A 25486-nucleotide genomic window follows, 5' to 3' on the forward strand; every position below is an offset into this window, starting at 1 on the left:
TATTCATTGTATAGTAACGAAACTTGGCACACATATTCTTCAACACATGCAGAATGCAAATATCTACTCTAAATTGCAATGCCTACCAGCATTAGTTGTGAAAATATTAGCTTATTGTTTCAAGGGAGATTGAAAATAATTAGTCATTCAATACAATTTTTTTTTTCTTGGTTCCAACATTTCTGTGACATATCTAGATAGATATTTGCACTTTTCAATCTACCAAGAGTCAAATAAGATCAGACACAGTGCTTTTACTGAAAGTTTAGTACATAAAAGAGTGCCCGCAAAAAATGTAACTTTTTGCTATTGTGTATGGCATAACTCAAGAACTATAGCAGCTACACAAAAAATGATTGCATATTTGAAATCTGCATGAAAAACTATACTAATAACAAACTTTTCAAGTCTCTATTACTAGAAATAAAAAAAAAACTTTTTCGAGGAGCGTCTCCCCTTAAAAAGCAACCTCCTCGTAAATGTTACATTCAACATTTTTGACTTCTGAAGAAATTGTAGCCTAAAACAACACAAGAACAGACAAGGAACACGGTACTGGCGCTAACTTCCAACTGAAGTTGGCGCCAGTCCCGTGTTCGTTGTCTGTCCTTGTGTTGTTTTGCGCTACAATTTTTTCTTCGGAAGTCGTGAACCAACTAGCCCATGAAAACGTTTTGCAAATCATTGTTGATCTTGTTATCACCATTTAGGAGAATGAAAATGCGGTCCCTTTGCTTGATGCGCAGGTTTGGTACAAAAGAGGCTGCAACACACGCCATCGTGGCCACACACAATTCGGATGTCAATGGCCAGACAGTCAAGTGTTCCTGGGGCAAGGAGGCCACTGACCCCAACAACCAGCAGCAGCCTCAAGTGAGTCCAGGAGACAAGCATCCCTCCTGGCCAGAGCAGCGCAACCCTTCCGCCGGGGTGATCACCCTTCACCTTGCAGACTGGTGGAATGCATTCTCTGCCACCAATCTGAGTCTGTTCATCTTGCGCCAGCATTCTCTGCTTGTCAAGCGCATTTTTTTATGATATTTGCTGGCTTTTTTTGTCATTTTCTGCCAACTGTCTCAACTTGTGCCATTGACCATCTCAGAATTCTTTTCTTTTTTAACAAAACAATCGTTGTGTTCACTTCTGAGCTATTTCAAGTTTACAGAAATGGCATTAAACCAAGTGTGACAAAAGCATTTAGGAAAAATAGGGTATTTTTGTTATCGCCAGAAGATTTTCATCATCATTATATGCCGTTTTATTTTTAGAAAACCATTTAGGCTCTAATTATTTTTCTTTCTTAAATGCTTCTAATGTGCTTCTAAAATTGAGGATGCTACTGTCAACGTCCGGAAGAACAAATTCAAACTTTTCTATACCGCTCAACCAGTGAAATCACCACAGCCACATCCGAAACAGCTTCAGTGTCTGCCAGTACACTTGTAAGGCATTTTGGCGCACGCCCAGGCTCTCGTGAACACATTCGGTACCTGCTGCGAACCCCACTCACCTACATGCCAACCGCCAGTTGCAAGCTTGCGTCTCGTGATGAGCGCCGCTGATACCAGCAAAGTGCGAAAAAAAAAGTTGCAGCTCTCTTTCATGGAGCATTTAAAAACGATGATGCAGAACACAACGGCCGAGGTGGAAGAGCGGACGACACGTTGTCTACAAAGGTCACGCTGTCACTGCTGGGGCGCTTGTTATATCGTACGCATGCATTTGCCGTTCCTGACCGCACAGGGGCGCGGTGATGGCGAGCTGCTTTTGTTCATGAAGCCGAGTCTGAGCGGCACACTTAGTGGTCTCGCACCAAGAGGCAGCATGGATGGCAGTGTGACGCGTTTAGGTTATTGCCTATTAAATGCGTGCAGTACCCATACTACTGTCCCCAGAATATACTGGCTAGTTTCCCATCTCCGTGCCGTCCCCACGCAAGGCCGTGTCCGCGCCGCTGATGCATGCACGGGGGCGCTGGAATCTATCGGAGCACGTGCAAGGCCAGCGCTGGCTGCGCAGGAGGAGTCGGTGGCGCATAGTGTCTGGCGTTTTAATTTTATGCTCCCGCATGAACTACTCATTTTCGTTTTGTTCGTGTGGGCAGAGGCTGGAATGTCTTGAACCGACCAAGCATTGCAATAATCATTGTTTCTCTTCGGAAAACCGTCATAATCACACTAAGATCAGGGGCGGAGCCAGCCACTCATTTAAGAGTACATGGTTGCCCAAAGCAAAACCAAAGGGCAGAAGATTCTGAGCTTTTTTTCTTTTGTATTTAGGAGTTACTGTTATCACAAGGCTGCCATCATAATGTAAATACTGTTAATTTGTTCTCACGAAGGCACCAATCTTTTGTGTCATCAGTTTTTCCACGCGTAAAGAATTCTGAGAATGCAAACATTGTTTCAATTATATTTACTGCGCTAAGTACAGTAAAAGCTCGTTAATTCGACTCTCGTTAATTCGGAAAATCGGTTAATTCGGACACGTCATCTGGTCCCTGTAAATATACGCCATCACTCTATGAGACTGGGCGCTCGTTATTTTGGACAGATTTGACCGCAAATCGGATAATTCGGCGACTTTCGGGCCTCTGGCGAGGCTCAAGAACGAAAAAAGGACAATTCGGAACAAAAGTGAAGCTCAAACGCAGCATCGCCATGGACATCAATTATCGACTTGGCTTGGATTGAGACTGGTCGAATGCCTTTTTTTCGCGTGTGGGTTTTGTTGCTTTGTTTCCCGTTGGTGTGCTGCATCGTTGATCGCCGATTTATCGAGGAACGTTTCAGTACGGCTCCTTTAGCTTGATCGTTGCTGGTGCTTTTGTGCTGAGTTCTCGTGCGACGGCACTCTCCGCCGATGGCAACGCCGGCGAAGCGGCCCAAGTACGAGGCCAAGGACTTCACCACCAAAGTAGAAATTTTGCGTGCTCTGAAAATAACGGGCTCTCCCAACAAGAAGTGATGAAGAGTGATGAAAGGGGATCCTTCAATCGGCGGCAAGAAGCAAGGAACGAGTAACCGTACTTTTATCCCCCAACGTGACGGGAACAGAGCGCTTTCCGCTTCTCATTATCGGAAAGGTTCAAAGGCCACGCTGCTTTAAGAACATCAACAATCTTCCCGTGGATTACCGTGCCAACCGAAAAGCGTGGATGACGGGTGAAACTTTTGCGGTACTGCAGACATCATTCAAGCTGCTGAGCACCTTGAAGGGCTCAGAAAAATTGTGTCCGCGCGAATTTCTGCTCGAAAACAAACAAGCATCCGCGATTACTTTGTTAAGTAAAGGTATGTTGAAAAAACTCGTGCATTTATTGTGTTTATTTCGGCCATTCGGTTAATTCGGACATTTTTTCCGGTCCCTAGAAATCCGAATTAACGAGCTTTTACTGTATCTGAATTGCAAAGGTTGGTTCTCGATCTGTTACGGAGAGAAGAAAATGCAATGCTATTCTCAAAATGAGACAGTGCACTACAGACATCAAAATATGTTTTTTTTTTTTCCCCACAATAAGCGAAGTTCATAATACTTTGCTCAAATGCTAGCTTATTAGGTCTACTTACTGTCGGACAATATAACAATGTGACAAATAAAATGTTCCTGCCATTGCTTGAGACAATTGTAGCAGAAGCTTGGCACAAAGTGCAATCACAAACAGGTGTATCAGCCGAAGAACCGACGTGTGGGACCTTTTCCTTTCAAGAGTACTTGCTGCGAGGTTCGAAAATATAAAATAGAAAGTTGCGTTGGCTCTCATGATTTGCGTTTCGTTTCGTTTTTTGGCTCCTCTCTTAAGGGGGGACCCTGCTTCGGAGACATATTTCTTTGTTTTTGAGTACATTTTTATGAAACTTTCGCAGCTTACGTATTTTTATGTCCTGATTTCAAATATGCAATTATTTTTCTAGTACACTATGCTGTTTTCAAAATATCAAATATTTCATGTATATTGTTGGGAGCAAGATTTACTTATAAATTGCAAAAGTTATAAAGCAAATCAGCATATCACAATAAGCTGGAATGAATACTGTTTGCAGTAAAACAAGAATGGATGTTCTAGGCCCACTTGAACAAAAGTTATAGTACGTTGAACACTTGGCAAGTCAGCGATGTCGAGCTCGGTCAAACTGGGATCAAGCTGGGAATGTTCAACATACCATAACTTTTGTTCAAATGGGCCTAGAACATCCATTTTTGTCTTATTGCACACAGCATTGATTCCAGGTTATTGTGATAGGCTGATTTGCTTGATAACTTTCTTAATGACGACCAGTGACACGTGTTTCGACTTGTATCCATCCGCGTTTGAGCGGGCCACCGGGAACGGGGGAAACCGGATTCCCGCTGTCGTGGCCGCCTCCACTTGGTGACGTCAGCACTTCGAATGCGGAGAGCGCTTCGGCCTTAGAGTCTAGAGGGTGTTGATCGGACGCCAGCTGTGCGTGAGAGAGGGCCGTGAAAGGAGGCAGTTGTCGGTACTTAAGTAAAAGCGAAAAATCTAGGGACTTTAGGTCTCCGAGATGCAACTCGAAAAAAAAAGTTTCTTTAATCTGTAGCCTAGGGCAATGAAATTTTAGCTGTTTACATAGTTTTTTATGCTAATAATAAATATGTAATCAGTTTTATAGTAAGTTGCATAGTTTTTATTTTGTACCATGACAATATGTAAAATATAGCTCTTTTTGTGCACACTTTTTCTGTCACTAAACTTTTATGGTTAAGAGCCATTAATGGCTCATATTGCTCAACATTAACTGTAGAATGCAAATAACTAAGTAGAAAGTGTGTATAAGACATATTAATGAACAAGAAAAATTATAATATGAGAAGTCTCAAAATGCTCAGCCAATACTAATTGCTTACCCTAAGTTTGTAATAATTATATAAGTGATATCAGGTTTTGAAGGACATAATTGCTCTCTTCACACCTTAAGGAATGTTTGGGAAAAATTTCGTTCCGATCTGGCCATCAGAAGTACCAAAAACGTGATGTCCAAGCTAAATATTTTCCATCATGAGAGCTTGCGAATCATGGTTATTTTGAACATGTGGCTTAGGTGAATTCCTCATGGGAAATGCAGTGTCAAGCAGCCAGGTGGTGTTTTCCAGGGGACTCTGGACAATGAGCTCTTTTTAGTTTTTAGTAGCCACCCTGTGCTCTTTAGAAGTGGTTTCAACCTATTTCCAGTTTAAATACAATCATGATTTTTTTTTTACATGAAAGTAGAGAGAAAACAAGTGAAAACAAAAAAATATGTAATTTTGAAAAAAAAAAAAAAAAAACTTGCATTTTTCGAGTAGCATCTGCCCTAAAGGGACCGACAACTGCCCAGAACATGAAATGAGATGACTGCACTGATGGAAAGATTGTCCTTCGCATTGACTCAAACCAACCCTGTTTATCTCGTGAGAGGTGAATTTATATTTTTATTTCTTCATTGAAAGTCGCCAAAAATGACCTTTGGCGCCTCTGGCGGCAAAATCATAAATGGTCCGATGAAGCCGGTCACGTGACCATTGATGGTGTATGCATTCGATGACTTTTCTGTTAGTACTGAAATATTGTTCATTTCTTTATATTAATAGGCATTACTCCATAAAAATGTACATATAGGCCTGCGTCAGTTGTATGCAACAAAGTGGCGCTGCCTTCGCTTGGCGTAATGATCCCATGCCGGGACAAACCATCCATGACACAGGCGCTGGCAACCTTGGGCGCAAGCGCACACAACGCTGTGCAAATACTGAGAAGGTGTATAAAGCCACATCATCTCATTGTAACAGCTTGCTATTTTCAAAAATGGTTGGAAAGCTCGAAATAAAGGTGGTTAAGCATAGCTACAGTAACTTCTGTGAAAGCAGAATAACGACAGCTTTCACAAGGACTAGCGGCATTGCTATCAATTCTCAGCGTTGTTGGAGCAAGCCTTCATGCGTGTTTGGAGCCTTTCAGATCGAAAAATACTGCTTATAAAATAACTACGTGCTTTTAGGATAAACCACTGCAGCTACAAACGCTACGAAGGGTAAGCTTCCTGTCGCGCTGTAAAAAACTGGGTCGAGAAAAATCGGTTGACGGTCCCTTTAAAACGTTATAGTTTCGTTCTTTAATAACACTTCTGCAGGCGGGAATGAGTGCGAAATGTGCATTGCAAAAAACAGTAGACGATAATTACGATCTTTGCTGTCGTACACGACACAGAAGGAAATGATATTGTACTACCGCAAATGCTTTGTTTTGTTTATCATTGTTTCGTGTGCACACGAAGGGCATGTTCGCAGCACAAAAAACGCTCAACCAGACGTGTCGTTCAATCTCATTTCCTCGACTGCTCGCCCACTGCACTTGTTTTGCGCTGCTTTCTTAAGTTTGCTACTTTTACTTTCGTGGGGCATAGTGCAAGGTACTTGAATTATCACGTTTCCTAAACGGTCAACACACATGACGGACTCGCACTGCTTTACGCCTTTCTTTTTCGTTCGGCTTTTCACGTGTTCCGGGATAGGTTTCCCTTGAGCAAGCGGGGAGCGAGCACACGTGTCTTCATTAAAGAATTGAAGGAGATAAGACAGCTAGGTCACCGTGTCTAGCTGTGGACAAAGTGCTAGAGCACTCTGTCCCGTGTCTTCCTTGTGTTTCGTTTGTGCTGTTTTTACCTATGAACTACCGTATTTACTCGAATGTAACGCGAGTTTTTTTCAAAATCTCTCTGAAGTGATTTGGGGGTCCGCGTTATCGAAGCACCTCAAATCGTGCCTTGGCGGTGCCGCCCCACTGGTTCCTTAAAATGGCTACGACAAACCTAGCGATCTTTCAACCTTGTGCTGGCAACATATGCACGCTGGCAACATCGAATCCAATCCAATCCTATTGTTCGCAACGTGTTTTGCGGGCGGTTCATTTCCTTTGTGCTTCCGTGACTTCGGCTCGAGCAAATGGCAGCGCGACGATTTCAGTACGATGCCCGCTTTAAGAGAAGTGCAATACTGATGGCTGAGGAAATCGGGAACTCAGCCGCGGCTCGACGGCTAGGTGTGGCGGAATCTACTATCCGTGGATGGAGGCTCCAGCGTGAAGCGCTCTTCAAGAGTGAGCCCGGCCGAAAAGGCTTCCGTGGACCTCGTTGTGGCCGTCACACAGAACTCGAAAAAAAATGTGGCGGAGTTTGTGATTGAGCAGCGAAATCGCCTATTGGGGGTCAACGTTGAGCTGGCTGAGTGGAAAGCCCGAGACGTAGCTCGAGAGATGGGGATCCCGTGGGAGAACTTTAAGGCTTCACGGGGATGGGCACAAAAGTTCATGCGAAGAAATGGATTTTCCCTCCGGCGAACAACGTCGATGAGGCAGAAGCTACCAGCAGATTGCGAAGCGAAGCTAGTGGAGTTTCAGCGCTATGTGCTCGACCTGCGCCGCTCGTTGCAATTGCCGTTGGGGCACATTTGCAACGCGGACCAGACTCCCGTTTTCTTGGACATGCCTATGTCAAGGATGTCAGCGAAACAGGTGCCCCCCAAGTTCGCATAAGGACAACAGGCAATGAGAAGACGTGGCTAACTGTGATGCTAGCCTGCTTGGCGGATGGGCGCAAGTTGCCGCCATACATCATTTTCCGGCGCAAAACCATCCCGAAGGAGCTGTTCCCCAGGTATGTGATTGTCCGCTGCCAAGAAGAAGGTTGGATGGACACTCCGCTTATGCTTGACTGGGTCAAGACTGTGTGGTGCCCACAGCCAGGTGCGCTCCTCCACCCCGCCTCCATCCTAGTTCTCAACTGATTTCGCAGTCACCTGACGCCCGAAGTGAAGAAGCTGATGCGGGAAACTCAGACGCAGCTCGCTGTTATTCCCGGAGGTGTGACGTCCGTGCTGCAGCCATTAGACGTCTGCCTGAACAAACCATTTAAGGATAGAATGCGGCAGCTGTACGGAGAATGGATGCGAGAAGATCGGGCTTTGACACCTACGAGTAGGATAAAGCGACCTAGCGCCGCGAAGCTTGCCGAGTGTGTGTCCGCCGCTTGGTACGGCCTGCCGCATGACATGATAGTTCGCGCGTTTAAGAAGTGCTGTATATCGAAGTACAGTCGAACCCGTTTATAACGAACTCGAAAGTGCTGCGAAAACTGGTCGTTATATCAGTAGTTCGTTGTAAATGGACTTGCCCTCAAAAACATGCATTTAGCGACCAAGCCGCTTTTTTTTTTCTGCGTATTTTTATTGAAAAGTACTAACAACTCCTTTGGTGAGAAGTTAGGCCTTTTCGCGTTGTGAAGCGAGGCCTGCTGCGTGCACGAGTGAATTAAACCGCCTTTGCAGTGAAGCGACAACGTTTCGTTGAACCGCGGTACCGCTACGTGGAGCCGATCATCCCTGGCTAGTTGCGTCTACTCGGCTCATGCCATCACTGCCGGGCCGCTTGCATTTGTACGCGCATTTGTGCGCACTTTGTGCCCGCTTCACTTCGGAGCGTGCACGGGTGCGACGAGCGGCCGGTTCGTTCAACGTGGCGAAGACGAGCATTTTGCAAGCAATGCGCACTCTACGTCTCCACGATGCTCTGACGGCCCTGCATGACAGGCGTGGCGCGCTTGGGTTGCCGCCTAATAAAACACGCTGTATACGCTCACTGTAAGTGCATCAACATTTCTCTGTTCCTGTGTCGCTCAACACCCGCGAGCTAGTTTCGTTTACACGAAGCGACGCGCACTTTATTTCGCACGGCGCGGCGGAAGCGAACTTTTGAACGGCAATGGCATTGCGCGCTTGTACTGCTTGTACCGCCGTCACCCCGAACAGCTTACGCCACACGTGCAGCCGAGGATAGCTGCAGATGACTGTGATTAGGTTGTCGGCGATAAATCGTAATGGCACGTTCATCGCCGGCCGCCACATCGCCTTCGCTCTCTTCTGATGCTTATCCGTGAAGGAATCGCTGCAATCGCGCGGAAGTCGTAATCATTGATCGGCCGGTCTCTGCCATTACCGAAAAGATGAAAGACATTTTGCGGCACATTGTGACGTCGACGCAGTGAACACTTAAGCGCTGAAAAGTTATCGCGGTCATCGCTTATTGCATTTTATGGATTCTTACGATCCAAGGCATAGGTTCATCGTAGGCGGTCGTAGCTGCAGAGAACGGCGCCAGGAAAGGTTGCCGTGCGAAAGCTGACTGCAAGGCTTCCTGCTGCCTACTATTTCTTTCTTTTTTTTTTTATTCCCCACTGCTATTCTGCCACTGAAGAAACGACCGGAAAGCGAGCGACCTCGCTCATAGCATCCGAAAGCAACGCGTGCTCGCCGATCTCGGGTATCTTCGTTACGAGTAAACTGGACCGGGGTACGCGCGAGCGCGCGCCTCTCGTGCTTTAGAAGGCCTTCTTTAACTTCTTTTCGCTTCGTATACGCCATATTTTTACTGCGACCGTGTCTGAAGTGTTCGTTGTAAAAGTAGGAGGCTTTGAAAAATGTTCGCTATATGTGGACGCAATTTCAATGGGTAGCATAGGAAAATCATAAGTGCATCAAAATATGGTCGTTATAACCGATAGATTGTTATATCTGGGATCGTTATAAGTGGGTTCGACTTTATATGGATGGCACGGAGGATGACCTCATCTGGGAGGAAGAAAGTGACAAAGAGGGCTCGGCCACCGGCGATGATGGCGATGAAAGCGACGAGTGAACAAAACTCACTTTATACTTGGAAACTGGGATGTCTTTGCCACTACCATGTGCAGCAAATAAAGGTACTTTTTTCCCCCCGCTTTACTCGTGTTACATTCGTGTTCTTTTCTTTTTTTTTCCGGCACTGAAAAGTCGCCCCTCGTTTTCGAGATAAGCAGATTTCGAGATAAGCAAAGTCTGGCAAGTTCCATTGGGAAGTTCAGTTCTATCTAGAAACGTTATCCCTACTGACCAGTTTCTTAACAGGAGCGCCAAACTGGCTCTTTGTAAAGGTTTTGAAGAAAAATAATGACATACCAGCGCTATTAACCAGCTGTGTTTTTCGGCACTGCCTTTTTATTTAGTGCAGAGAGACCGACTAAGGCTGGTCTGCCTCTCAGTAACACTTGCACCTAGCAAAGCTTTCTCGAGTTGCTTAACACATCGCATGTGCCGATCGTCCGCGCCGCTGCACTCAATTTTTTTTCGCATCAAGCGAAGCATGTTTCTTGTTTCGGCGGATGTCGTCACCCCTCGAGTAGCTGCGTCGACGCTGCCGCGATCACTGTGCGTGACGCCACGTTGTTTGGCTTAAGAAAATGGTCAAACCAGCCGATGTTGCAGGCTAGGTCAGTTTAGACCACCGCTAAGTCCAGAGAATCGGCCTTATCTGTCGATGTGACTGGAAGGGGCTCCTCTCGCACGATGCCACACATTCAGCGCCGTTTTGACGTCCGGAAACTTCAAGCCTCGAATCCGTTTCTTTGATTAGGGCTACCTTTCTTTGCAGCATCAGTGACTTGCTTTGCTTTGGTGGCGATATCCTCACCACATCGCACAGCCGACAAAAAAATCCGCGCGACGTGCCTTGCGTAAATAAAGTGCTGAAATCGCATCTGTGACGGTAAACAAAATGTGTACGACCCGAGCTATTTTGCAGGGCCTGCTTATGTGCACGTCTATAGCGTCACATGACGTGACACAAGGTTGCTCAACAAAGTTGGTATGCCGCTAGGTTCAGACTTTCGGGAACAGTGTCCACTTCGTCGTAAACGCCGCAGCCTCGCGCGAACCTTGTGAAACTTATGACATTTTGCCGCTAGTATTTTGTGAAACGGTTCGGCGGCGAAGTTTTGGTTCCATTCTCAGTCGAGATTTCGAGATAACCGAAAGTGGGCACGGAAATACTTCGAGATAAAGGGCAATAAATACATTGCACCTATGGGAAATTGTTCGGTACCGCGGAAAACTTCGACTTAGCCGATTTTTCGAGATATGCGAGTTCGAGTTAACGAGATATTACTGTACTATGCATCACCAACTAGCCTGCTAGCAAATGTTATTGTAGATCACTGAGAAAGAGCCTAAGTGTTCCTCCAACAAGCGTATCGAAGATTCGTCAACATACAGTGTCAATGTACAGTGGTCAATGTACAGCAGGTTGGCATGAGAAAGCACAAACAGGTTCATCCCTAGTTCAGGCTGGAAGCCGACCAGGAAGTGAGATGGTGGGCGCCCAAACTGGAGGCATAAGGCACCATTACTTATGCGTACACAGTGTCACCTTTTGTGAAAAAAGGAAACACCGCAGACCTTCGACGTGAAAAGGTAAGCGAACGCGAAATCACGGTTGTAAATGGCTACGCCAGCCCACCCGTTCATAATTGCTTTTAAGGTACCAGAGAACACAATCACAAGAAATGACACGGGACAGAGCGTATGCGGGAATCGCGGGAGGGGCGTCTGCTCAAGGAACTCCGATAGCTCACAGCGCGACTGCCGCATGCATCACTGTGATGAGTGAAGGAGGGGCACGAGGCGCGTGCCGAACGTGGAAGCGCGGCGACGGTGCGCGAGAAGCAAAGTCACCCGATGGCACGCGCACCAGCCACGTCGACGCAGAGGATTGGCCAGAGAGGGGCTCGTGGCATGCGACCCGAGCCGTGATGGTGAACGACGAAGGATGATCGTGGCACTGTGCTGTGGGGCGCCGGACGGAGAAGATCGCGGAAGGAGCAAGCGTCGCATCCACGGCGAAAGCGGCTGGTACTCGGTTCTGGATTTGGCGGAACGCAAGGCCCGGGGAGTGGCCGTCGACCTTGGAAGGCTCCAAGCGAGGCTGCCCGGACACGTCGCGCCTCACTACGGCAGTTCCGGGATCGCCAGCAGCCCTTCTCTTCTCAGCAGGACGGCTGCAGACCACAGTGCAGTCAACGAGACGCCCGTCACCAGTGGAGTCCTGAAGCAAGGGACCAAGGCCCAGTTAGGCCTAACCTCGACGGACCGAGGACGGAGAAGACTACTGGGGACGCACGCGACGAGAGCAAGCAGCGGGCTGGACGAAGGCAACCGACGAGGAACTCGGAGGCCTACTGAGGACGTCGACGACGGTCTCGACGAGAGATTGACGCAACGGGAACTTTGAGTCTTCGCGACGATCTGCAAGAACGTTCGATTGTCGCAAGGCGCATAGTGGCCAGACTGAATTGGAGACGTAGCTAAGCCTAGCTAGAACGCATGGTTTAGGAAGTTGCAGTTCTAGATATGAACTGAGATTATTGGAAAATGTAAATAGGCTTTTGTTGGATTGTTCAGTGTTCTTAACGCTCTTTTCTGTATGTTACCTTTTTGCGCATGATAAACTTTGTTGTTTTTGCCGTCCTACCACGGTCCCATCTCACTCTCTCCCGATCCGTTTTTGCAAGCACCCCCGAGATAACACGTGACAATCACCGAGCAGCCGTGGTGGACAGCGGAGACAGCAGACTAGCCAGTATATTCCCGGGACCGTACCCATACCATTGCGCTAGACCCCATGCACTATCGAGCAGTTAGCTGAAGATGCTGATCGTAAGGGTTGTCAGCGATTAAGTCGTGCTGCCGTGTTTCCTGCCAGCCGCCATAACTTTTCTGTGCATATCCGGTGCTTATCCGTAAAGACATTGCCGCACTGCGCCGGGCCAATGACCCCTTCAGATTTTTTATTGGCGTCACCCAATCACACTTTGCATTGCGGCAAAGCTGCCTTTCGGACTCTGCTACGGCGGCAAACGGATTGACTCTCAAATCTCGGTTTGAACCTGCACGGGTTGGGGGGGGAGGGGGGGGGGCTTGAATTAATGTTGTTTCGTTGTTTCAGACCTGCAGTTTGTGCAGAAAGGCCAAAAGATGGGCGTCCGAAGAGTTTCAGTGTCCAAAATTTTGGACGTTCTATGACTGTGCCGCAAAAGCATCCGAATTTTCAAGCATGTCAGAAAAATCGGCAGTTGACTGTATAGACCTTATGCAAAATTGCTGCCATCTGTCGGAGGTTTCACGAAGCTACCCATTCGGCGCCATGTTGGAGGCTTGTGGCCGAATCGTATTGCTGTCGCTGCTATAACTTCTTGCTTGTATCTGCTTCGATAGTGGGCAATCGGGGCATAAGAACGTCAGACGAGTGTGTAAGGGCCTGTACACGTTACCGGCATTTCCTAGCTGTTGACGGCAGGCCCGTAGCCAGGAAATTTTTTTTGGGGGGGGGGGGGGGGACTTGCTGAAAGCCTTGACTATTTGAGACAAAAGCCTATTTTCCTTATTTATTTTCGGTTAAACACCATGTATCACAAAAATTTCGAGGGGGGGCCTCATAGCGAGAAGAAAATACAAGTTTGACACCGCGAGTCACATGTAGGCCTGCAGTCGTCAAGAATGAAACTTTGTGCTAGGTTACAAATTTGGTCTGTCTGTTTTCAATGTAGCGAATAAAGTGTTCTTAGCTATCCGAATATCATGTGTGTAGTATAGGACGGATGGGAAGAAGCGTTAACGCGCGACACGGATAGCACAGCGATGACAGAAAGAAAGTGCTGAAGACCCAATTTAAAACGTCTTTCGTAATGGACAGCCTATGTCGAGCTGATGTATTGTGAGTCTAATTTTAAATTAAAGGCATTGTCCTCGTTTGTATTTTTTAAATAAAAAATATTTCGCAGCTTTAGTCACCGACGTGTGTTATGTATGAAATTACTGCACGATTAAAATGTAATATATTTGCGCATCTCACGCACGTGAAAAGTGAACATGAAAGTGCTGTGTCTCAAAGCACTAGATGCCGATCAGCTGGTGTTTTATTGAATATACTTCCGACATGTGTTCCTATATAACACGATACGCCAAAATCTCGTGCACATCGTCGCTTTCGGGGCCTACTGGTGCCTTACAATGTCAACCCGTAGCGGGAAGGCAGTTTTGCGTCGCCTGCGAAACCACCAGCGGTAGCGCACCCACGGTCAAATGCAGCACATTTCCCGGAATAGCATTTTTTTTTAGTTTCATAAGAAAATTGCCACGCACTTGAAACACCTGTTAAAATTTGCTAGCACACAGGGGTGGATACAGGACGTTTCCGAAGCGTGATCAGCTTTTGGGAGCAACTGATGTGCTCTTCTGGGGGTATAAATTAAACAAAAAAAAGTAAGGGGTGGGGGGCGGTCAGGATATCCGGGCCATCCGTCTGAATCTGGCAGTGATACCATATGAAATGCTTGAAAAATACGCATAGTGAAGCAATACGCGCGCAATGCATCCCACCAAACGCTACCTTGTTAAACTCCACAATCGAAAACAAACTACAAGCAACATGCTGCAGCACAATCGGTCCGTTCGCTGAGAATCAATGACGCGCACGAGCGTATCTGTCTAACATGCAATTGTTATCGCAATGCAATAAACAAGGTAATGTCAACAGCAGCGCAGGCATGCGCGAGTAGCCGCGATGCAGCTTTGAAGCTCGTACACGAAGCGGGTTTGTCTGTGCCTGTAAGCACACGGCGCGAAAACTGTCTCGTTCCAGCATGACATGAAAGAGTGTTCTCTGATGAGTGCCGATGCTGTCACATGCCGCATATATTAAAAATGGCGAGCGTAAACACGGCGTTAGTCATAAGCAGTAGCTGGAGCAACGAAGCGATCTGCTGATTCTCGTCGGCCGTGAGGAAACCTAACAACATGAAGGTTAGTTTCCTGCAAACATTTTTTTCAGCATCGCAATTTTCTCAATCTGAGCAACACGGCACAAGAAAATATGGTGGCATTGCCGCTCCTATCAGCCGCCACACGTTGATACGCACGCTACGTGTGTGCACATGCGGAGCGCGCTTAGCCTTGGATATGGCGGAAATGCGCACGGCGGCCGCTAGATGGCGGCAATTTTGCATAAGGTCTATTGCATTATTCAAAAAGCGATGTGCATTGAAACCTTGATATGAACAAGCCATGTCACCTTGATGCAATTAATCAAATGATTGACAAATCTGCTGAATTACCAAAAAAATATAAATAAATTTTGATCTGCCATTTTTTTATTCAAATTAGCATTCCACTCTAGAGATACCAGCGGCATTGTGTCGATAAGGAGTACTGGAGACATTTCAATACAATAGCCCCTATATATAGAGATTCCAGAGCTACTCTTCTCAAGAAAAGTGGGAAAACCCCAATCAAGGAAGGGGTTCGTCAAGGAGATACTGGGTGATTCCACGTAAGATCGAACAAACGATGGCTGGTCGACCTCTTAAATTTATTTGAAAATTTTATATATTATTGCCTGATGAGTGGAAAGAAGAGATCCGCAATTTGTTTTGCCGGGGGGCCAACCATTTTTTTGAAGCACAGGAAATCGATAATGACGAAGAGATGGAGTGGAGCGCTTATCCGCTCTGCTGTTTTGGCCAACTTTCGTTATGAATTGCACAAAATATATTAAAGTTAGGTAGCTGAAATTTCTTTTAACTAAATATATGCATGTTTTTGCCTCTGCTCAGCTATTTTTAGTTTTTATGTGTAGCAGGGATGCAACAGCTGCACCACGCTGTGCCAAAATGCCCGACCAGCTTAAAATTTTCTCAGTTGTGCAAATTTGAGCGAGAAATGGTGGCCGTGTTGGTCATCTGCAGTGTGGGCATCGTCATCCAATACAGACGTGCAAACCCTAACCCCCCGCGAAAGAAAAGAAAAAAGTCAGTTTCACCGGAAGGGCGAAGCAGTGAATGCGATAGCAACAAACTGTAATGCTATACAAAGCGAGGCTGGCAGCAAACTCTTTTGTACCCGATCTCGCGTAACTCTACAAAACGTTGGTGTAAGAGAATACAGTGTTTCTAAGGAAAGATGCTCTTTCTGCATAGTGTCTTCGCATTGAGAGCGCGGCACATAGCAGGATATACGAGCCGCCCGCTGATGGCTGCCGAGATAGCGCGCACCAGCGATCGCGACCGCGCCCATGAAATCAAAGTACAAAAGTTGCTGCTCGAGCGACAGCCCCCCGCCCCCCTCTCGCATCTTTTCATGCTCGTTCAAGACGGGCAGGGCGTTTCTTCTATGCTTCGATGGAGGCTTCCCGAGCAGAGTGGTGTTATCGGATGCGCCCTCTGAGCGACGGAGATGGGCTGGCTGAACAATGGGAACTTCTGACGACAATTAAAAAAAAAAATTTATATTTCTTAAACTTTGTCCACTTATTCTCCTCCACATCAGCTTTCACAATCATTGAAAACATATTGCATAATTTTGTTGCACTAATAGTTACGGCCCCTCCAATGAGACTAGGCAAGGATTGGCAATTCCGGCTTCTTGCCCAGCAAGTGTATAAAATGCAGGCAGGATTGAATTTCTTTTTATTAAAAGGCCAGCAGTACCGAAAAAGGTGTCGGCGGCACTGAAGACATTAATTTTGAAATTATTTGGTCACTGCAGCGGACACGAGCGCGGGGTTAACAAGTAGGCGCACATGCATCCGAGATGCTCGTTGGCTAAAAAGGTTTCTAGCACATATAGTACTACAGTTAAGGGGTTTGTAAGAAAAGGAAATGACAAATGAGCACTAGAGTCCTGCAGTTAACAGTTTCGTCATATTTTATGATTTTCGAAAATATCTAACAAAATTTTGACCGTTACACTCGTCGCCAACTTCAAAGAACTTGCGCATGGCACTCCATGAAGCAAACAAAGTTAATTAAATTACACAAATTAAATGTCCCGATAAAAGCCATGTTTGGGATATCCCTGGGAGTTGTGTTGTCTGTGTGTTGGGGGGGGGGGGGTAACCAGTTGAAGAGAACTGGTGTCCAATTGGTTAACCAGTTGGTCACATATGGTCATCCAATTAAAGCTAACTGGTGCTTAACACTTTCGTGACCGCGGAAAAATCGTTTTCGGCTCATCCAGGAAATATTTTTTTCCTGCCACAGAATATACTTGATGCTAAAGTGTAGGGTATCAAACGATACAGGAAGAATTGGTCTTTCCAACGGTATTAATTTAAAACAACTGATTTATTTCAAATATAATAAAAAAAATTATCAAAGAAAAATGCATCAAAAAGAAAGAAAGATTCATAAAAACATCAATGCTACTCTGCAAAAGTTAAACATTAAAAAGAATCGAAATATACGTTTTGAACGCAAAGGCCCTCGTAAAATAATAGTGGAAATATAAGCTCTGTAAGTACAAAGATTATTTACATAAATACAAGAATACAGGCACTAGTGCCTATCATGCCACCGCGGGATGCAGGTTCTCGACGCAGTGAAACAAAGGCTGGCTGCGCATGTTTCGGGAAAAAAACAATTTTTTCTGTTCAACTTTCCTAGCATAGTTTTCAATTCTGGTATTTTTCAGTTTTCCTGTGTATTTGTTGAAATTAACAGAGTAGCCTGTTCCAAATCTGCAAAAATCCATAATTGTACCCTCATTTGACCTCTTTCTCGCTCATATACTGCCGAATACCATACCGACCTTCACATTTCACCATTTTCTCATCCACTGAAAGGTTCCAACGGGGTTAAAAGATAGCGTAGAAAAATCGTTCATGTGTTGCAATAGAGAAGACACTCAAGAAGCCTTGAACCTTTTCCATGGCATCACTGATGGTGGACGAAGGCCTTGAAATATGTGTCGTCGACACCAACACCAATGTAAGCGCAGGACTTGAACGATTATCATGTACACATGGAGTGAGACGAACTTGCTCATCTTCTCTTCAGTAACCTCCCTCCATGGATCTGTCCCTCTCACTGTATGTTGGCTTTTCGAAAGTATGCCCCCACGCATACTTATCTGTGTGGTTGCATATCTCTCTGACGACTTCTGCGGTAAAAAACAACACGTAGACGCCGCCGCGCAGCACACCAGAGCGTTGGGTCAAAGTCCGCTTCGCGCAGTCTTCACGAAGAGAACTGCGCTCTTTCTGCAGCCGGCGCCAAATGCTCCCGCCCGAATGAAGTTAACACCTTGCAGATAACAGCTGTTATTTTAAGAACGCACCGGATACGTTTATACCCCGGTCACACTGGCAAATTTAGTGTCATTTTGAGCGAGTGCACTTACGCTCACTGAGTGTCACTTTGGCGGCGCGCTGCTACACGAGAAAGAGAAGTGTACTTTGGAAATGATGACAGTGGCAATTGGTGGTTCAGTAGCGCAACATACATCTGATATTTTTTGGCAATGCTCGCAGTTTAATTGCTCATTATAGGCATGAACATAATTTACAATGAACTTTGCGCGTAAATGAAGTAAATATTGCAACCGCATAACGTCATTGGTCATCGCGAGCCGAGACAAGACAGTATCATATCCAAGACGAATCGAAAACAAAAATGGCGGACTCCGGTGCAGAAGGGACGCGTAGTGGTGACGGGCGTTTGGAGCGTGTTTTGGCAGCAATCGTTTGCTCCTCCCAAAGGTGTATGAGCGCCCGGGTCTCTACTTCGGACCACGTTGTCTTCGCGGAAGTGGCACCCGTGGCACACGCCATCGCAAATGATTAAAGAATGACTAACCTGCACATGTGCAAGGAAGTAAACAACGTGATGGACGCGGCCATTGCACGGCATGTGCTCCGGCATACCCCTAGCGGACGTGACCGCAAACTGCCCGAGGGCGAGAGTAGCGAGGTTTTTTGTTGCAGTATCATTTATTTGAATACATGGCAGTATTCCTAATAACGAGAACGATGGTTTAAAAATACCATGATCGTCGCGTTTTGCATTAGCGCATTTATTTGCAAGCCACTGCTGCCGAGGATAGACACTCCGTCGCAGCGAAGTGAGTTTGGCGAACGCACTTGCCGGCAAGTGTACTTTGCAGCGAGTGTCACTAAGCGTTCCTGTGTGACAGCGTGCAAATGACACTAGCGGCGAAGTGCACTCGCTCAAAGTGCACTTAAGTTGCCCTGTGTGACAGGGGTATTACATCGACGCGCGGCAGCGATAACACGACCCGAGGAGAAGACGAAACTTACCGGCGGATAGCTGCTGATGTTCCGGGGAGGTTTGACGCACTTTCGCCGTCCATACTGAAGCCTGGCAAATCGAAGTTGTCTTCTGTGTCTGTGCTGCTACCATCATCCAGAGATTTCCGCTCATAATAATCGGAATCCGTCGAAATTCGCCGTTTCTGTGCAGCACCCGCGAGCGGCGTCGACGCGAAGTCTGAAACAACGATCGCTCACCTACCCGACTGCGAACGAGCTTTAAAAATCTCCCCGCGGTGGAAAAAACAAACTCGCAAACAAAACTGACAAAAAACATGTTATTTTATGCTTTGTATTGCGTTAGCTGTCCAGAACCACTCAGAAAGTGCCAAAACTTGATCTTGAAGTCATCGATAACATACTATCGATGGGAATAGGTGCGGTCACGAAAGTGTTAACTGGTCAGCCAGTCGAAATAAACTGGTTTCCAACTGGTTAACCGGCTGAACGCATATGGTCATCCAATTTTCATTTGAATTTTGTCATGTGTCATCCCGGTGTTCCGGCGCACTTTGTGCACGCCGGGCATGATCAGTTTCGATTTCGCCTTTGAAATTAAATTATAAATATTGTCGTGTTGGCGCGGGCTGCGGCAAGCCAGCGACCAACGCCCCTCGCACGATAAAAGATCACGCCGGTGATGCGCAGTTCCCGGGAGGCTTCCAACCGAAAAAAGGCCCCCGGCGTTTATTTCCACTCGTATATGTAGACGCACTGACGTCACTGCCCCGGGGCTTCCGTGAGCACAGATACAAAAGATAAGTCAGCGCATTGCGACCAGACGCGATAACTGCGCGCCAGCACTTATCAGCACATCCCCCCTTTTTTTATTTGCAAACCAATTCGCGTTATCCCGAGGAACAAAAAAGGGTGGCGTTTGTATCGGGCATTACAAAGAACAAGTATAATGCGTGGCACAACAAGCAATGCATTCAACCAACTCCTTCGTCAATACCCCAACGCACTGGACGTTTGACCAATCTGCCCGCTCTGGTCACATATCCTGTTGCCGAGGGAGCCTGAGTAGCCGCTAATGAGGGGGCCGTATTGTCCCCTCGCGGTTCAGCCGGATCATCGGAGTCTGGAAACTCGTGGCTTCTTTCGGGTTTTCCCCGTTTTTGCAGACGGTTCAGCATCCTTCTGTTACGCCTTAACGTGATGCCCTCATCAGTTCTCACCACGTAAGACCTGGGTGTAGCTGCCGCTGCAACTACCATGGCTCTCGTTTGCATGTCGGTCACCTAGACCGCATCGCCTGGATCTAGTTTCTTTAGTGGTCTGGCTCGGTGGCGTTTGTCAAAATACCGCGCTTGCTGCTTCTTTTCAGCGCGGTCTTTGGCTTTAACGTGAAAAAGACTACACTTGACTGGGTCACGCAATTGTGGTACCTTTGGGACACGGGTTCGAAGACGTCGGCCCATCAGAATTTCCGCCGGGCTGAGCCCCACAATGGGTGTCGCCCTGTAGGCGAGAAGAGCCAAGTATGGGTCCTCGGATTTGAGCACAAGGCGCTTAATCGTCTGCACCATTCTTTCAATCTCCCCGTTAGCTTGCGGATACCTCGGGCTTACGGTGATGTGACCAAAGCCATAATCGTTGGCAAATTGCTCAAATTGGGAACATGAGAATTGTGGGCCATTATCTGTCACCACTGTTTCCGGAATGCCGTGGCGTGCAAAGATACTCTTCATTCTCTCGATTACGGCAGCCGCATTAGTGGAAGAAAGCAATGCTACTTCCGGATAGCGTGACAGATAATCTACCACAACAAGATAGTGGCGATTGTTAAAAAAGCAAAGATCTGCCCCTACTCTTTCCCATGTGAAGCTTGGAGAGGGGGTTGAAATCAAAGGCTCAGAATTTTGCGGCGCATACCGCACACATGTCTCACACTCTTTCACTTGGCGCGATAGTTGTTCGCTAAGGCCTGGCCACCAAACCAACTCCTTCGCCAGCGCTCGACTTCTCGAAATGCCTGGATGCCCATCGTGTAGCTTTGATAAAATTTCTTTTTGCAAGCACGGAGGGATGATAAGCCTCGTACCGTTTCCGAGCGAGCCTTCACACTCTAATATCGTCCCTCTATCTTGCCAGTACGGCGTCAGATGAGAAGGAAGGTTCGGTTTTGCTGGCCAACCCTTGCGGCATAACTCGCGCAATGATGTACAGACAGGATCGGCCTCTTGAGCTGTTTTCACTCGTTTGAATAGGTCGCTACCGGTTTTCAGGCCTTGAATGCACGATTTAGCGTATGACGACACTTCGCCCACTGAAAGTTCTCCGCATAAGCGCCTGCATTTCGCGAGCGGTGCCCGTGAAGGAGCATCCGCTGTGATGAGGGATTTGCCGGGAACATACACGACTTGAAACTCATAACGCATTAGTCGCAGCCTAAAGCGTTGTACACGTGGGGGAAGCAGATCCAGAGGCAGCTTTCCTAGCAACGATACCAGAGGTTTGTGATCAGTTTCGAAAACAGCCTCGAGTCCTCTGATGTATTCATCGAATCTTTCAGCAGCCCACGTCAATGCCAGTGGCTCCTTTTCCACTTGAGCATATCGCTGCTCGGCTTTCGTGAGCGCTCGAGAGGCAAACGCTACGGGTCGTCGCTCACCATTACGTTGCGTCTGGAAAAGGACTGCTCCTAGTCCGTAAGCTGAGGCGTCTGCTGAAAGAATCGTTGGAAGTCTAGGGTCGTACAAGGCCATACACTTAGCGGAGCAAATGAGGTCCTTCAGGTTCTCGAAGGCTGTGTTCTGTGCAGGGCCCCAAACCCATTCGGTTTCCTTCGCCAACAGCGCCCTTAGAGAGGCCGTTACATGCGCCAAGTTAGGCAAGAATCTTCCGAGATAGTTGGCCATGCCCAAAACACTGCGTAACTCTGTTACGTTACAGGGAGGCTCCAGTTTCTTCACGGCCTCTATCTTTGCAGGGTCGGGTTTTACTCCGTCTATGCTCAAGAGATGGCCTAAGAAGGAGTTTTCATTCACCCCGAAGACACACTTTGCTTTGTTTAAGGTGACGTTATTTTGAACCAACCTAGCAAGACCACCTGTGAGCCTCGCGTCGTGCTGCTGTTTAGTGTCACCAAAGACAAGGATGTCGTCCATTAGGTTTACCACCCCGGGGAGGCCCTGCAGTATTTCGGTCATGCGCTTTTAGAAGTACTCCGGCGCTGACGTAATTCCAAAAGGCAGTCTTGTGAAACAATACCGCCCAAATGGCGTTAAAAACGTGGTTAATTCCTCCGAGTCCTTTGCTAGTTGAACCTGGTAAAAGCCTGAATTTGCATCTAGTTTTGAGAACCACTTGGCCCCCTTCAAAGAACCTAACGCTTGATCAACAGTAGGTAGCGCAAACCTTTCCCTCAAAACAGACTTGTTTAGCTGCGTCAAGTCGACGCACACCCTGACTTCGCCGGAGGGTTTTACGACTGGCACGATACCGGCGCACCATTCGGTGGGGCCTTCGACTTTGCGAATCACGCCCATGTGCTCCATTTTCTCAATTTCTTTTTTTGACCTGTTCTCTTATGGAATCGGTATCCTGCGCGGCGCGCATATAGCAGATGGGACGGCGTCCGGCTTCAGCCTGATGCTATATTCACCTGGCATTGTGCCTAGACTGCTGAAAGCTCGCGAGAGGAAGGCCTCATAATTAGTCTGTTTGCAAACAGGTTCCACAAACTTGACTATCCGTAACGCTTCGAGAGCAGGCAAATCGAGCAGAATGTTGCGCAAAGCACTAACAACGTAGAACACCTGGCGAGAAGTTTTCCCTTTCCATTGAACTTCTGCCTCGAACTTGCCCAAGACATCAAGACGGGCCCCACTGGCTCCCGTGAGTACCTCGTTCGCCTTATTTAGTCTGGTGGGTAAGCCTGGAAAAAACTGCGGTACGACTGAAACTTCGGCGCCCGTATCTACCTTGGCCATAACTGGCACGTCGTTAACTCGTACTAAGACAAATCGCGACACCGCGCTTCATGCATTGACAGTTCCTAAGAAAACGTCACTAGAGTCTGTGTGTACTGAAGAGACCCGTACCTGTCGCCGTTGTGAAGTCTTCTTGAGACACACCTTGCTGAAATGTCCTTTGATACCGCAGTTGTGGCACTTCTGTGCCTTTGCGGGGCAGGCAGTCCTCGCGTGGCAGCGGCCTCCGCAGAAGTTGCAGCGTGAACCTTGATTTCGGGGGACCATTTTCTGCTGGCTCCTTTGGTGCCCGACGGCGTTAACTCCCAGCTCGCCGCACTCCTGGAACAAGGAAGCGTTTCCGATGCCTTCCGGGCCACGAAGCTCTTCTTGTTGCATCTGCACCGTTTCCTTCAGTCGCGCTTTCGCTAGAGCCGTTGCCAGAGTCAGCTTGCCGTCCATTTGAAGAGCCTCCGAGAGCTTCTCGTCTCGAAGGCCGACGACGAACCAGTCCCTCACGAGGCGTTCCTTGCAGTCGCCGAAGTCGCACCAGTCCGCCAGAACATGTAGCGCTGTCATGAAGTGGTCGACGGTGTCTCCGGGCATCTGCTGTCTCCTGTGGAAGCGAGCGCTCTCATACACCAAGTTGCGGTCTTTGACGAAGTACTCGTCAAACCTCTTCTTGACGATGTCGAACTTCTTCGCATCGTCCTCCGAGAGGTGGAACGTTGAAAAGATGTCCCGTGCTTGCCGGCCCATAGTATAGAGCAAGGCGCGCACTTGTGCCTCCTCCGAGCGCTCGTTCAGGCCCGACGCGTAGCGATAGTCGTCGAACGTCTGTATCCACGCCGGCCACTTCGACGCGTTGTCGAAGTCCAGCTGCGGAGGCTGCACAAGGCCATGCGATCCAGAGGCCATGACGCTTTCCGCTTGACGACGTCTCGTTTTCCTCCGTGGGTGTCTCGACTCGTTAACCCTCTGACACCATGTCGTGTTGGCGCGGGCTGCGGCAAGCCAGCGACCAACGCCCCTCGCACGATAAAAGATCACGCCGGTGATGCGCAGTTCCCGGGAGGCTTCCAACCGAAAAAAGGCCCCCGGCGTTTATTTCCACTCGTATATGTAGACGCACTGACGTCACTGCCCCGGGGCTTCCATGAGCACAGATACAAAAGATAAGTCAGCGCATTGCGACCAGACGCGATAACTGCGCGCCAGCACTTATCAGCACAAATATCTCAAAGTACGTGCAACTTTAGTGATTTCTAAAAATGGGTGTGTCATAATTTGGCATGCACTACAACTTTCTAATATAAACACCTGCCCTCAAGTCAATAATTAAAAAGTTAATTAACGAGTTTTTGTTAATTAGTGGTAACAGTGTCATTTTAACTGCGGAAGAGTTTTTCTCCGCCTCGACATAGAGTTCATGTGTGAAAACGGGAAGAGACTTACTGTCATAGGGTTTTTCTAAAACTGTATTGTCTAAAAAAACCACCTTGTATACCATAGCACTTCCCGAAGACCTCATTCGTTTCGTGGACGTTCTCGTCTGAGCCTGACCTACTTTTTTTAGGGCTGCCATGTTGGTCACAAACATTGCAACTAGAATGCTTACAATAATGGGTCTACTCTGAATGGAAGTGCTTTTCCAATTCGAATGTGCACATCCAATTTGACCAACAGGCATTCCAGTTGGGAGGCCAATTGGAATGCCCTGTTCCAGTTTGGAGACCAAAGGCCATTTGTAATGTCCAATTGGTCCTCCCTGTTGAAGTGCAGCATTCCAGTTGGTCTCCAATTCATTCCATTTGTGACCAATTGCTGAGAACTCTTACGACCAGTTGGACCCACTCACTTTAAGTCTCTGTCTTCCGTAGAGGACAGTGTATGCAATTTTTACTAATTAGAGGAACTACGTAGGCCCTAGTAGACGCCGTCAAAATCTATGACGTCATGGTGATTGGTGCGGGAACTTCAAGGTGGTGTCGTCAACCGCATTTTGTTTTTCGCTCACCAAGCGTCTTCTCGGGGTGATTTTGGTATTCTTAAAGAGTACTTTACTAATACGAGAAAAATCGTTTTTATCTGTATTACTCCAAGCGTGCAAAGAGCTTGACCCATTTCGAACGAAGTGGCAAGTGGAGGCGGCGGCAACCCTTTGACGTATGCAGTGCCAAATTAAACGAACTAGTCTTGTGCCTACACAGAACAGTCCACAAAAGTGCCAAACCCACGACCGATGACCGCCTAGTAACTGGTAGCAAGGAAGAGCCGAGTGCTCCCAGCTGTTTACTGTGGAGCGAACGGTAGCTGTCAAAATTTTATGGTGCAGTGCGCCCGAACAGCATTGCTGGTGTCCCCTGTGGTAGGATTTAGACGGAAATAAACTTTTCCTGGTGCTTTGCAATGCCTCTTGGATGCCAAAAAGCTGCCAAAAGACCACGAGCTGACTTGTGCCGTAACAATCCATGGGGTGCACTCGAGCAAAGTTTTAGCACTCGAAAGAGCATTTCTGGCACTGAAACGTGCCATCAGACGTTAGACAAACGGTCCAAATGCGTCTAGGGTCATTCAATTTTCTTCCTAGACATTTGTCAATGGGGTG

General features: G+C 47.4%; 1 protein-coding gene across 4 annotated transcripts in view; it reads left to right on the forward strand.

Moving 5' to 3' along the window:
- The window catches only part of LOC119379486 (nucleolysin TIAR), a 320162-nt gene that overhangs the window by 231841 nt on the left and 62835 nt on the right, over window positions 1-25486 (forward strand). For 3 of the 4 annotated variants that reach the window (XM_037648786.2, XM_037648785.2, XM_049411999.1), the window contains one exon: window positions 747-930. In XM_037648786.2, the coding sequence (XP_037504714.1) occupies window positions 747-930 (184 nt within the window). The remainder of the gene's footprint in view (window positions 1-746; window positions 931-25486) is intronic. The other variant, XM_037648787.2, reaches the window with a different exon arrangement.

The sequence above is a fragment of the Rhipicephalus sanguineus genome, chromosome 1 (assembly GCF_013339695.2).
Source record: "Rhipicephalus sanguineus isolate Rsan-2018 chromosome 1, BIME_Rsan_1.4, whole genome shotgun sequence".
In the NCBI taxonomy this organism is placed as follows: Eukaryota; Metazoa; Arthropoda; class Arachnida; order Ixodida; family Ixodidae; genus Rhipicephalus; species Rhipicephalus sanguineus.